At 35.3% G+C, this 13,105-nt stretch overlaps 2 protein-coding genes across 2 annotated transcripts; one reads left to right on the plus strand and one right to left on the minus strand.

Moving 5' to 3' along the window:
* Positions 1–1,377: 1,377 nt before the first annotated feature.
* On the minus strand, positions 1,378–2,517 carry BDR25DRAFT_279012 (ABC transporter-like protein). Its single transcript, XM_033687722.1, has 2 exons — positions 2,317–2,517; positions 1,378–2,266 (listed from the first exon to the last, which is right to left on the minus strand). Exons 1-2 carry the CDS (start codon positions 2,456–2,458, stop codon positions 1,509–1,511), a joined length of 900 nt encoding a protein of 299 aa, XP_033551925.1. The 5' UTR covers positions 2,459–2,517; the 3' UTR covers positions 1,378–1,508.
* Positions 2,518–2,660: 143 nt separating this feature from the next.
* Positions 2,661–4,191, plus strand: BDR25DRAFT_253897 (tRNA isopentenyltransferase). The gene is made up of 3 exons (XM_033686267.1): positions 2,661–2,751; positions 2,807–3,007; positions 3,056–4,191. Exons 1-3 carry the CDS (start codon positions 2,686–2,688, stop codon positions 4,181–4,183), a joined length of 1,395 nt encoding a protein of 464 aa, XP_033551926.1. The 5' UTR covers positions 2,661–2,685; the 3' UTR covers positions 4,184–4,191.
* Positions 4,192–13,105: the final 8,914 nt, after the last annotated feature.

A 13,105-nucleotide genomic window follows, 5' to 3' on the forward strand; every position in this document is an offset into this window, starting at 1 on the left:
GTGTTGTGGGGAATGCATTGGTGTAGGAAGGGTGGTTTGGTGGGGTCTTGGCAAAAGTGAGCGACTCGGGTGTGTGAGCAACTCGCCCATGAAGTACGTTATCTAGAATAATAATACATATAACTTTAGTAAAATAAGCTTTATTATAAGCTAAATATTTATTAACTATACTTACGCTTAAAACTTTACTTTAAGCTTTAAATAATGCTTTATAAACATACTAGGCTAGTTTATGCTAATATAGCCTAGATTATACTTATTATGTAAAGAATTAGCTATATTAGCTATAAATGCTATTTAAGAAGAAAATTCTTACGCATATAGCTTAAGTATAGTCTTAATAATTACCTACTTTTTATTATTACCTAGCCTTTATAAGTTAGCTATAAAATTAGCTTATAAAAGTTATCTAGTGCTATAGTTATTTATTGTCTTTTAAAAAACTTTATATATAGCTGTAGTATATTTCTTTAAAAGTTTTATATTTTATTTAAAAGATTAAAGTGTAAGCTATATCTAATGTTCTTTTAGCATGTCTAAGTAGTGTTATTAATAATGCATTAGTGTAGAAAGAGTAGTTTAGTAGGGTCTTAGCAAAAGTAAACAACTTAGGTGTGTAAGCAACTTGCTTGTAAAGTACGTTACTTTTTATTATTATCTAGCTTTTATAAGTTAGCTATAAAATTAACTTATAAAAGTTATCTAGTGTGTTAGTTATTTATTATTTTTTTTTTTAAAAAACTTTATATATAGCTATAGTATATTACTTAAAAAGTGTTATATTTTACTTAAAAGTATAAAGTATAAGCTATATTTAATATTTTTTAATAAATCTAAGTAGTGTTATTAGAAATATATTAGAGTAAAAAAAGTAGTTTAGTGTAGTCTTAGTAAAAGTAAGTAACTTAGGTGTGTAAGCAACTCGCCTATAGTGTACGTTACTTTAGTAGATAATAAGTAGAAAACTACTAGATACTAAGTAGATTACTTCACTTAGGCTGTACTAAGTAAACTAAGTTATAACTACAATCATCTATTAAATGCAGAGGGACAGCAGTTCTATATACTATGCAGTGCTTGCTAGTACTTGTTGTGCTAAGCAGGTGCTCGCAACTCTTGCCTTGCGAGCATCCCGCCAAGCCTGCGAGCACATCACCGATCCGATCATGTCACGTAACCCTATTGGTCCCTGTGCCCAACCAGACCATCGTAACATCTAGCGGCCGCACAGACTGCACCGAAGAGCGATACCTTTGTTATGCAGATAGTCGTAGTGACCAAATTTTTTTGAGACGCATAGATTTACATTCTGCTATGAATGCGAAGCGAATATACCAGGTAAGTAATTGTAGTTTGAGGACATTGTTTTTCAGTGTTAGCGAATTGGGTTCAATAATGTTGAATGGCGAAAAGGGTATCTTCGTTGAGTTTTCACTCCGGAACGCCAAATGATTAATCGTTAGAGCACCTGCAGTATTGAAGCAGGACACCGTGTTCAATCTTCACAACTATGCCGGGCTCAGATTTCGCGGAGGTCCAAGCAAATCCCCCTTCTCGGCGCCATACCCACCCTTCCCTTCGAGACTCTCGTACGTCTTGCCCTCACTTCTCTTCCCATTACCGTTCCTAGGGCCACGCTCATCAAGATCTTCCTGCAGCCAGCGCAACACCAACTCACCCAGCTGACTATTCCCGGATATGGCTCTCACTCCGGGCTCAGGTTGTACATTCAGCTCTTCCATACTGCCCACCTTCTTGACTTTACCCAACGCCATGTGAACTAGGTGCGACGGCCACATTGCCAAGTTGTCCAGGATATGGGTAGCGTAGACAATCGTGCAAGCCCGCGTCTCCGTCTCGCGCTTCAAGAATGTGAGGAAGTTCGATCGCGACAGCAGATCAAGATCTACGGTGATCTCGTCCAGTAGTAATATCGTCCACGGTCTGAGCAGCCCCATGGCAAGCTGTACTCTTCGTCGCTCTCCGTCCGAGACTGCATGCATGCGCCATGCGAGGTCAATGTCCAGTATCCGAACGAGTTCGTCGCGGCGGTCGCAATAGTAGTCCCCGCCCACGGAGGTGAGGAGGGTCGGCACATCGATGTCGGTGCGTACGATAGGGTTGAGCACCCATTCCAGACCCAGATATGTAACACCTTCTAGACCGAATTTGAAGGGGTCTACGCCAGCGATCGAGACGGAGCCAGCTGGAGCCATACGCTTGCCAGAGAGGAGGCGGAGGAGCGTCGTCTTGCCAGCACCGTTCGCTGCACTATGTCAGCATAAATTCACACGAGCATGGCTTGACCAACTATACCTCCTATCAGCAGCGCCCTGCTTCCTGGCGGCAGGTTGAGGAAGACATCTTTGAGGCCTGAGGAGCCGTCGGGGAAGGCGTAGCTCAGGTTCGTGACGTCAATTGAAGGGGCAAGATCCTTCGTGCTATCTTGTTGCGCCATTCTGAAGACTAATGCCACCGGAGTGGTGAAAGAGGGAGAGCGTCACATTTTCTATTTTGTCAGCCGTCAATCAGAGTGGCTGGAAACGGAGGGCAACCAAAGCTGGAAGAGTGACTGGCACTAGTCCGAAAGAGGAAGGCCGAACACACCCATCATTTTTCGGCTCGCCATCTGCAACGCCAACTGGTGCCTGATTTCTTCATGGACATGTTTCGTGCGCAATAAAAATGGCTAGTGCACCCCTCAGGCCCTTGGTGGCTATCATAGGCGCTACAGGGACTGGAAAATCCGATGTATGTTTACCGTATCTAGCTAGTAACGCAGGAAATTATTGATCGCAGCGGGCAGCTTGCCGTCGATGTGGCGCGAAATTTCAATGGAGAAATTATCAACGGAGATGCCATGCAACTCTACCGGGGATTACCTATCATCACCAACAAAATTCCTGAAGACGAAAAGAAAGGCATTACTCATCATCTGCTAGGCCGCATTGGACTTGAAGAAGAAACTTGGACTGTGGGGAAGTTCGTTCAAAAGGCACTGGTCGTGGTAGGGACCACCCTTAATACTGAGGTTTCAGAAGCTGAGAACGTGCAGATAGATGAAATCCGAAGTCGTGGAAAGCTTCCCATTCTCGTGGGAGGGACGCACTACTATACTCAGTCTCTCCTATTCCAGGATGCACTGGCTGATGCACCCCTTAAAGCAGTCAACATGGCAAAACCGGACTTGTCGATTCTAAGTGAGCCAACTGATGTGATTCTGAAGAAATTAAAAGAGGTGGACCCAGTCATGGCGGATCGATGGCACCCAAATGAAAGAAGAAAGATCCAACGCTCACTGGAAATGTTCCTAAAATCAGGGCAACCAGCTTCGCAGATCTATGATAAGCAACGAATCAAGCAAAACATCTCCTCAAATGAAGGAGCTCCCGGTAGCAACCAGCCAATCAAACTCGGACCCACACTTAGATTTCCTACCCTTGTGCTCTGGGTTCATGCCTCCAAAGACGTCTTATATCCGCGACTAGATAACCGCATCACGAAGATGCTGAACCAAGGGCTCCTTTCCGAGGTCGAAGCTCTCAACTCATTCCGAGCATCCTTGGAAGCTCTCACCGGCACCCCCATTGACCAGACTCGTGGTATATGGGTCTCTATCGGATACAAACAGTTCTTGGGTTATAAATCTGCTCTTAATGGCGGTTTGGCTGTAGATGCAGAGCTAGAGACATTAAAGATGACAGCCATAGAGCAGACACGGTCGGCCACGCGACAGTATGCGAATCGCCAGATTCGTTGGATCCGAATCAAACTTTTGAATGCCCTTCATAATGCTGGGCAGAAGAACAATACATTCCTGTTAGATGGGTCAGATCAAGCTACTTGGGAAGAGAAAGTCCTTTGGCCAGCGAGAGATATCACAGAACGGTTCATTTCCGGTAGCTCACTTCCCTCCCCAACGGATCTCTCCACAACCTCGAGCGAAATGCTGAATCCAAAACGAGACTATGATCTAGCACAACGACCAGATCTTTGGCAAAAGAGGATATGTGAAATGTGTGGAATCGTGGCTGTTACTCAACATGATTGGAATCTTCACCTCAAAAGCCGTAGGCACAGACGAGCTGTGAAGAAGCAAGAAAATGCAGAACATACTCAACAGGAAAAGGTCAATGGCAGACAAGTGGATATAGCCGATCCTGCTCTTGTGTTAGTACCTTAGTCTACTATAGTTACCTACAGACAATCTAGCTAGACACCTGCTGCTAAAGACATGCAACTTCTAGTAGCTATTATAATTCTAGTATACTTAAATATTTAATAAATAAATATTTTATTTTAAAGTATAAAAAATAAAAGTAAAATAATAAAAATCTAAGAAATTTTTTAAAAGTATAAATAATTATAACTTAGAAACTTTTTAAATAAAAAATAAAAAAACTTAAAAAAAACTTTTTAACATACACTATAAGCAAGTTTCTTACACACCTAAATTACTTACTTTTACTAAGACTCTACTAAACTACTTTTTTTACACTAATGCATTTCTAACAATACTACTTAGACACGCTAAAAAAAAAAGTTAAATATAGCTTACACTTTAGACTTTTAAATAAAACATAACACTTTTAAAGTAATATACTATAGTACTATATAAAGTTTTTTAAAAAATAATAAATAACTAACATACTAGATAACTTTTATAAGCTAATTCTACAGCTAACTTATAAAAGCTAGATAATAAAAAAAGTAAGTAATTATTAAGTATATACTTAAGCTATATATATAAGAATTTACCTTTTAGCTAGTAGGCATAGTGTCGCGTATACTAAGAGCCTTGGCTGGGGCTTAGAGCCTGTGACGCAGCTCGGGATCTGGAGATATTATGTTCCGAAGCTTGGTGTATATAAGGAGAGCCTTCAGCTCTCTTAGATAGGGGAGTCACTTCATCCGATCTTCTAAACAGCTACTGCCAGGCTATTTTATCCTCTACACATAGCTAATATAGCTAATCTTTTACACGCTAAGCATAATTTAGGCTATATTAGTATAAACTAGCTTAGTATGTTTATAAAGTAATATACTACGCTAATTTATAAATGTCTTAGAAAAGCGAAGCTTAGTGTAACAGCGTAGGCAAGACAATAGATCTAAATGTAATAGAAATCCACTTACAGGCATATAGAAGTGCGTAGGGACTTAATAACCTAGGAATACTATTAACACCTATAGGCCTTGTACAAAGGATATTAGAAGACTACTAAGCTAGCTAAGAGAAGAGGTGCAACTAAATACTTATAGGAATAAGAGTAACTATAGAGAGTAGGGCTAAGTTAGAGTTAGAGCTAATACAGAGACCCTTTAGATAGGTTCTAAGCTACCTAAGATAGTTAGAAACAATTTATTAGAATTGTTACACTTAGAATTGTAAAGAGTATACATTAGTAGTAAAACTTTAACTTTAACTTTCTCTATTAGTTTTAATCTAAATTAGATAATTAATAGCCTATTTTAAAGCTTATTTTAACTTCTATATTTTCTTTTCATAAATTTAATTCATTACACTAACATTTAGCTAGCTAATTTAAATAGAATTAAAGACTATTTAAAACCTAATAACTATAGTAATACTTAATAAAAGATAAAAGTAAAAAGGTAGTTTTATAGTAGTATATTTATTCCATTAGATAAGGTTAAAAAACTAAGTAAAAAAAGATTAAAAGTAAAAGTAGAAGTATATTATAAATTAAGTTAGTACTAAAATATAAAATAGTATTAATACTTAACTATTAATTTATTAGTACAGTTATGCAAATTAGTCTACTAAATACTTTATCTATTAGAAAACTACTAGATTAGGTATTAAACTAGATATTAGACTTTTAAATTATTATATTATAATAGCAATAGTAGTAGTAATAGTAGGATGTAAAATAGTTTTCTTCTAGAGGCGTTCCTCTCTCTAGAACCCTCTCTATACATAGGCAGAGCTTAGAATAGTAAGAGTAAGAGGTATATAATAGTAGTAGATAAAAAAGCCTTTTTTCTAAAAGCGTTCCCCCTCTAGAACTCTCTCTATACATAGGCAGAGCTTAAAATAGCAAGAGGTATATAATAGTAGTAGATATGTTAATATATAAAGTAGTATATTGTAACGGCACAGGCAAGACAATGGGTCCGAATACGGTAGGAATCTACTCAGAGGCAAATGGGAGTGCGTGGGGACTCAATGACCTGGGAATCTTATTAACACCTAGAGGCCTTGTACGAAGGATATCAGAAAACTAACCAGCTAGCTAAGAGAAGAGGTGCGACTAAATACTTAGGGGGAATAGAGGTAACTGCGGGGGACAGGGTCGAGTCATGTGTTACGACCCACGATTGGACTGTAAGCTACTAACTGTCTGTGCCCCACTGTTTAAACAAACAAGGATGGAATCTCCCTGTTTTCCCGGCTGACAAGTTACGTAACTTAACAGACAAGGAATGGACAAACCTACTAGACTAATGCACGGCCGAGTGCATTGTCTAATAAGCAAGGACTGTTTGCATGCTATGCGCGTTGTGCGCGCTTATAGCTAAGGAGCATGCAAAGCATGTAACCCTATGTATATAGTTTAGGATCCTAACTACCTTTAGAAGTTGTGATTAAAGTTTAGTTTATTATTACATAGACTAAGTAGCTGTTACAATCCTTGCTTTGGGAAGCACTTAGGTCAATGTTGTTTCCTATGATAGGACGGAGGGTAGGGGCTGACGGCAGGGTGTACAGTCCTACGTAATAGCTAATTGTGACGGTCCTACGCAGAGAGCTCTGTCGCGCGTCACATGACGAGCTGCCCGTGCAGCCAATCAGGATATAGGGGGTGCGACTAGCGCAACGCTATTAGTTTGCTTAGCGCTAGCGTCTTTGCTAGCGCCTTAGCGCTGTAAGCACTTCTTCTGCAGAGCTGCCCTTAAAGCTCCCTTTCTCCTCTCTATCTTAGTGTAGCTAAAATAGAGCTAACTTACTCTGCCTTACTTCCTTAGCTTTATATAGTAGTAAAAACAGTGCTTATTATTATATTACACTAAGATTATTTTATTTAGCTAGAGAACAGTAACATAATATCTAGGTCTACTATATAGTTAGCTCTAAAAGCTTAATCTGCTAACTAACTCTTACTTAAATAAATCTGCTAGTATAACTAGGCTAAGCTTTAGTTTGTTAATAATAGCTATCTGCCTTAAAGCCCTAGTTAGGCTAGGTAACTGTAAAAGTAACACTAAGTAATAATTAGATTATTACACTTTATTAAGAAGCTTTAAGCTAGAAGCGCTGCTACTTTAGTTTAAATTAACTGTAGAGGGGGGCCTACTGTACTAACTACTACTGCAACAACGCGAAGAGAGCCGCAGGCTCTGTACAAACCCACGTACAAACCCACCACTAATTAACTATTAGCCCCACCGTTACTAGACCTGGGGCTCACACTACACTATACCTCTGCAGACTGCTAGACCCTAGAGTAGAGGGAAGGAGCTAAGAGCACTAGAATAGAGAAGCTATTAAAAATTAAAATGCATGTTAATTCTACTACCTAGCCTACTAGCAACGCCTATACGCCTAAACTAAGGACGCTGCTATGCTAGGCTTAGTTCTACGCTAACAATATGTTTAAGAAGGACTACGCTATTAAAACTACGCACGCGCACGCTTAGTAAGCTAGAAAAGCACTATTATTTTAAATAAAGGCTACTACCTAGGGTACTACTAATTATAATTTAATTAGCCTCTACCTAGACCTACTAAACCTTATAGCTGTAGATTACACAGTTATAGCAAATAAGCTACTATAGTAGTTATTAAAAGTGTAAGCTTACTAAGACTACACTAATACTTTTACTAAAGTAGTTAATATAGCAGAAGCTAAGTAAGTAAAAGTTAGTAAAAAGCTATAAAAGCTTTAAAGCTTACTAAATAAAACCCTTAAACACTTAGCTAATTATAAAAATAAAGTTAAAAAACTTAAGGCTACTACTATGCTAGTGTGTAATTAATTATTTTTCTTAGATAAAGCTTATTAAGCGCTAAAAGGCACACCTACACTAACTACACTAAGAAAGTAACTATAATTTAACCTAGCTACACTAAAAACACTTAACCTCTTTTATATTAGTACTATAAGCTAGAGAGCTAGGCTAAAACTATTAGCTAAAGCAGAGGATCTGCCTAAGTTTATAAGTAAAGATAATATTAAATTTAATTACTAAAAAGACTTTTTAATAAGTAAGCTACTTTATAACATAAACTACTTTATACTTATAAATAGTAACTTTATAAAAAAGAAAAACACTTAAGTACACTATACTAAAAGTAAAGTAAGTAGTTAAGTACTAAGTTAACTAGTTCTTTACTTTAAAGCCTAAAAGTAGTAAAGTAAGCTAGTAACAACTAAAAATATTATAAGCTTTTTAAAAAAAAGCTTTAAAAATACTAACTAGTAAATAAAAGCTAAAACTAAGCTTTACTAGTTTAAAATAAAGCTATTTTAAGATTTTAGAGACTTTAAGGCCTAGTTTACATGCCTTATAAATAAAGCTAAGCTGCTGCTTAAGTAGTAGAAAGATAAAATCTATAACACTTTATTAAGTTAGCTTTAAGTATATATAAAAACTTACTATAATAACTTAATAGTTAGCTTCTTTAATTATATAAAGTAAGCCTACTAGATATTCTTTTTACTGCAGAGATCTACTATAGAGTTAAGCGCGCAACGCGCGCAGAGAGGTAAAAAAAAGCTTATGTGTTAAAACATTCTTTAACTTACTACTACTACTACTGCCTTAATAACTCTAGTAACACCCTAAGCGTAGGCAGCTTTAATAAAGGATGCTATAACCTGCTACTTATGCTATTAGCTAGGATATATAAGTTATAACTGCTCTTACACCTGTGCTAAGAGTAAGGCTATAGAAGCAGCGCAGGAGCTAGACACTGTAAGCTCTAGTAAGGACAGTAAATTAAAAAAAAACTTACTTTAAAGAAAGTTTTCTTCTTAAAGTTAATAAATAAAGCGCTAGCACAAAAGCTACGCAAGCTGCTATTTAGTAGTAAGCCTTTTATGCTGCCCTACTGCGTCTCTGCTAGAGAAATTACTGTACACTTAAATAGTCTTATTAACATAGAGGCTAGCAGCTATAATCTAATCTACCTATAACACCTACAGACAATCTAGAAGCACTTACAGCCTAAAATGCTTAGCATTAAGTCTATCTTTATTATAAAATATAATAATTAACTAAACAGACAGGTAGATAAGTACTTTTACATAAATCTAGTAATTAATAGCTACTAGCTGCCTACACTCTTTATCCTCTATAACACAGGCTATTATAACTTAATTATAGGCTATAAAGTTTTTAAAAAGGCTAGTGTTTAAATTAACTATAAGAAATAATTAATTTAGTAGCTAAATAATAATTAAATATAGGACTATAAGTATAATATTATTATCTTTATATGTAGTGTGTTTTTATAGATTAACTAATCTTATTAAGTAGACACTAACTAATAAAATAAGTTTATAAAGATATTAAAAATTAATTAATACTAACCTTAATTAACTTAAAAGCATAATTAGTAGTAGAACTTAAAAAAAATAAAAAAGTAACTTAATCTTTAACTAATACCCCCTAGTGCTAATTAAGCGCGCTAATGTTAACTAGCTGTATCTAAAAAAGCACTTGCTAAGGTAGAGCTAAAAGTAAACATAATTAACACTGCTACATTTATGCTACATGTAAAGCGCAGAGACATTATAATTAGATATATTAGTGTCTATAAAGTTAATTAACTAATTAAGGACTACTAAGCACCTGTAATAGTTAATTCTAAGAATAAGCTCTAACAGCTAATGCTTAAGAAGTTACTATCCCCTGCGTACGCTAGAGCTACGCTAGCTTACTTTTTAAAAAGAGACTTAGATAAACTGCTGCTACACTAACCTAGTGTTAACTATAATATTAAGCTAATAGTAGAGAACACTTTATTAAGCAGCCTACTATACAGCATGTCTCTAGAGCAGCTTAGGCTAGTTAAGGACTATCTAGACAACCACCTGCAACGTGGATTTATTACGCACAGCAACACTAGCTACGCTTCTCTAGTCTTGTTTACTAAGAAGCTAAAAAAAGGGTAGAGGTTCTATGTAGACTATTATAAGCTTAATATAATTATAAAAAAAAATGCTTACTTAATACCCCTAATTTAAAAGACGCTTATGCAGCTAGCTATAGCTAAAGTCTTTACTAAGCTTAATATATAATAGGTGTTTTATTACATTTAGCTTACTAAAAAGGTTAAGGACCTAACTACCTTCTAAACACACTATAGCAACTATAAGTATTATGTGCTGCTTTTTAAACTCTATAACAGCTTTATAACTTTTTAGTAATATATTAATTAAGTTTTATATAGCCTACTTAATAACTTTTATATAGCTTACTTTAATAACATCTTAATTTACTTAGATAACTTTTTATAGCATAAGGCATATGTTGCTAAGGTTTTACATTATCTATAAAACACTAGCTTATAAATTAACCTTAAAAAAAGTAAATTTATAGTTACTAAGATAAAATTCTTAAGTTTTATTATTAGTATAAATAAAATCTGCAAGAACTTTACTAAGGTAGCTGCTATTTAAGACTAGCTTATACTAACCTTAATTAAGAGCCTATAGTTGTTCCTAGGGTTCTGTAACTTCTACTGCGCCTTCTTTAAGAACTATAGTTACATTATATAGCTACTTATAAAGCTGCTTAAGCATAGCGCCTAGTATTCTTTAAAAGAGCATAAGTTAGCTGCATTTAAGCACACTAAAAACTTTATGCTATTAAATAACATCTTTACGCACTACTTACTAAATTATAAAATGTGTATAGAGACTAACATAAGTAACAGAGTTATTACAAAAGTACTATTATAGCTATAGAACAACAGCATCTAGCGCTCTATAGCGTTCTACTCTAAGACTATAAGCCTGCTGCAGATAAACTATAACATATATAATAAAAAAATGCTTATAGTTATCTAAGGCTTATAAAAGTAGTAAGTGTAGCTAATAAGCCTATAATAAGATAAGCTATTTATAGTAATTACTAACTACTAAGCTCTTAAGTACTTTACTGTTAAGTGTAAGCTTACTTTTTACTAGATGTAATAAGCTATACTAATAGCAGACTTTAACCTTACACTAACCTACTACCTAGGCACTGCTAACATTATTGCAGATGTGCTATTAAAAAAGTAAAAAGAGCTTAAAACATAGAAAGAAAAAAATAAAGCTACTTATATATACTTTTTTTTAAGCTAGAAGTAGATTAGTGTTAGTTTTATTACTTAATTACGCGCAGCTTTATAGAGCACCCTTTTACTAAATAAAAAGCTTATAAAGCTGCTGCTAATAAATTAACTATATAAGCTTATTAATTAGATTCTAGATGCTAATTAGAATTATAAAAGCTTATAATACTACTATAATAAAGCATAGAATCTTAGCTTATAATAAAAGCTTAATGCTAAGGGCCTACTACTAAAGAAAAGAAAGCTTATAGTCTTAGCTGTCTAGTTTCTAAAAACTTACTTTATTTACACTGTTTACGCAATGTAACTTACTGCACATCTTAGAACTAGAAAAATAACTAAGCTGCTATGTAAGTAGTACTACTAGCTAAGCATAAGCTAAGACATTAAAACTTACATTAGCGCTTATAAGGCTTATTAGTAGAGCTATATCTTTTAAGATAAGACCTTAGGGCTTTTTAAGCTACTACTAATACCTAAGTAAGTATAGCAAAATATTTTTATAAATTTTAAGTTATTTCTACCTAATTAAGCTAGCTATAATAACGTGTTTATTATAGTAGACTGTCTAAGTAAGCGCTGCTTCTTACTACTATGCTATAAGACTATTACTGCTGTAGAGGCTGTAGACCTATACTATTACTATATCTAGCGTGTTTATAGACCCCTTTAATTAATTATCTCTAACTATAGACTATAGTTTACCTCTGTATTTATAGACAAGCTTTACTACTTTACTAGTGTTAAATAAAAGCTTTTTATACTCTACTATTCTTAGACTAACAGCAACATAGAGGTGCTAAATTAGTATATTAACTAGTAACTATGTCTATTTATTAATTACTTTTAGGACAACTAGTTAGACCTGCTGCCCTGCATAGACTAGGCTTAAGCATCTCTACTGCATAAGACAACAGGGTTATTACTATTTAAAATTAAGTTTAGCTATTGTCTAACACACTACTAGGACTAGAAGGCATATATAAGATGCTTACTAACTATGCTAAAGCAGATTTTACATAAGAAGGCTTAAAGCTATACTAAGCTTTACTATAACACTATATAATAAGTAATTAAGATTGTAAAGAAGGGCATTACTTAAGCCTAAAAGTAGTAAGCAGCTTAGGTAAATAAAAAGTAGTATAAGCCTAACTTTATAGTAAGTAATAAAGTATATATAACCTTTAAAGGCTTTACTACAGAGCGCCCTAGCTAGAAGCTTAACTAGTAGATGTACAGGCCCTATCTAATTATAGGCATAAGAGGTTATTTGTACTAGCTTAAGCTCCCCCTGTACATAAGAATGCACAACGTCTTCTACATAGACTGCCTACAGCAGGCAGCACCTACAACGCTGCTAGGTTAGGTTAAGCTCTTAAAGAAGCTAATTAAGGTTAACAGTTACTCTAAGTAGTAGGTTTAGAACATTCTAGATAGTCACATCTACTACAGGCGTCTCTAATACTAAGCCTTATAAGTAGGCTATGATCCTAACCCTACCTAGTATAATGCTAACAGATTCCTTAGAGCTCTGCATAAGGTAAGGGACTTCTACTAAGCATATCCTACTAAGCCTAGTCTGCCAGCGCGACTAGACGCCTAGTTGCAAGCATATAAAAAAGGTAAGAATATAGAACTTATAAAGGTTAATAATTAACCTGCGCTAAGGTCTTAACTAGTTTAAAGACTAACATAAAAGTGCTAAACTACCTAGTCTTAAAGACAAGACTGCCTTAGAAGAGGGTAATGTAACAGTCCTACGCAGAGAGCTCTGTCGCGCGTCACATAACAAGCTGC

Source organism: Lindgomyces ingoldianus, assembly GCF_010093535.1.
Source record: "Lindgomyces ingoldianus strain ATCC 200398 unplaced genomic scaffold BDR25scaffold_5, whole genome shotgun sequence".
NCBI lineage: Eukaryota > Fungi > Ascomycota > Dothideomycetes > Pleosporales > Lindgomycetaceae > Lindgomyces > Lindgomyces ingoldianus.

Excerpts from the sequence above, each read along its gene's own strand:
- BDR25DRAFT_279012 (XM_033687722.1), bottom strand. The coding sequence starts at position 2,458 with ATGGCGCAACAAGATAGCACGAAGGATCTTGCCCCTTCAATTGACGTC. Across the intron at positions 2,267-2,316 it reads CAGGGCGCTGCTGATAGGAG|CGAACGGTGCTGGCAAGACG; the intron begins GTATAGTTGGTC and ends GACATAGTGCAG.
- BDR25DRAFT_253897 (XM_033686267.1), top strand. The coding sequence starts at position 2,686 with ATGGCTAGTGCACCCCTCAGGCCCTTGGTGGCTATCATAGGCGCTACA. Across the intron at positions 2,752-2,806 it reads CAGGGACTGGAAAATCCGAT|CTTGCCGTCGATGTGGCGCG; the intron begins GTATGTTTACCG and ends CGCAGCGGGCAG. Across the intron at positions 3,008-3,055 it reads TTCAAAAGGCACTGGTCGTG|ATAGATGAAATCCGAAGTCG; the intron begins GTAGGGACCACC and ends GAGAACGTGCAG.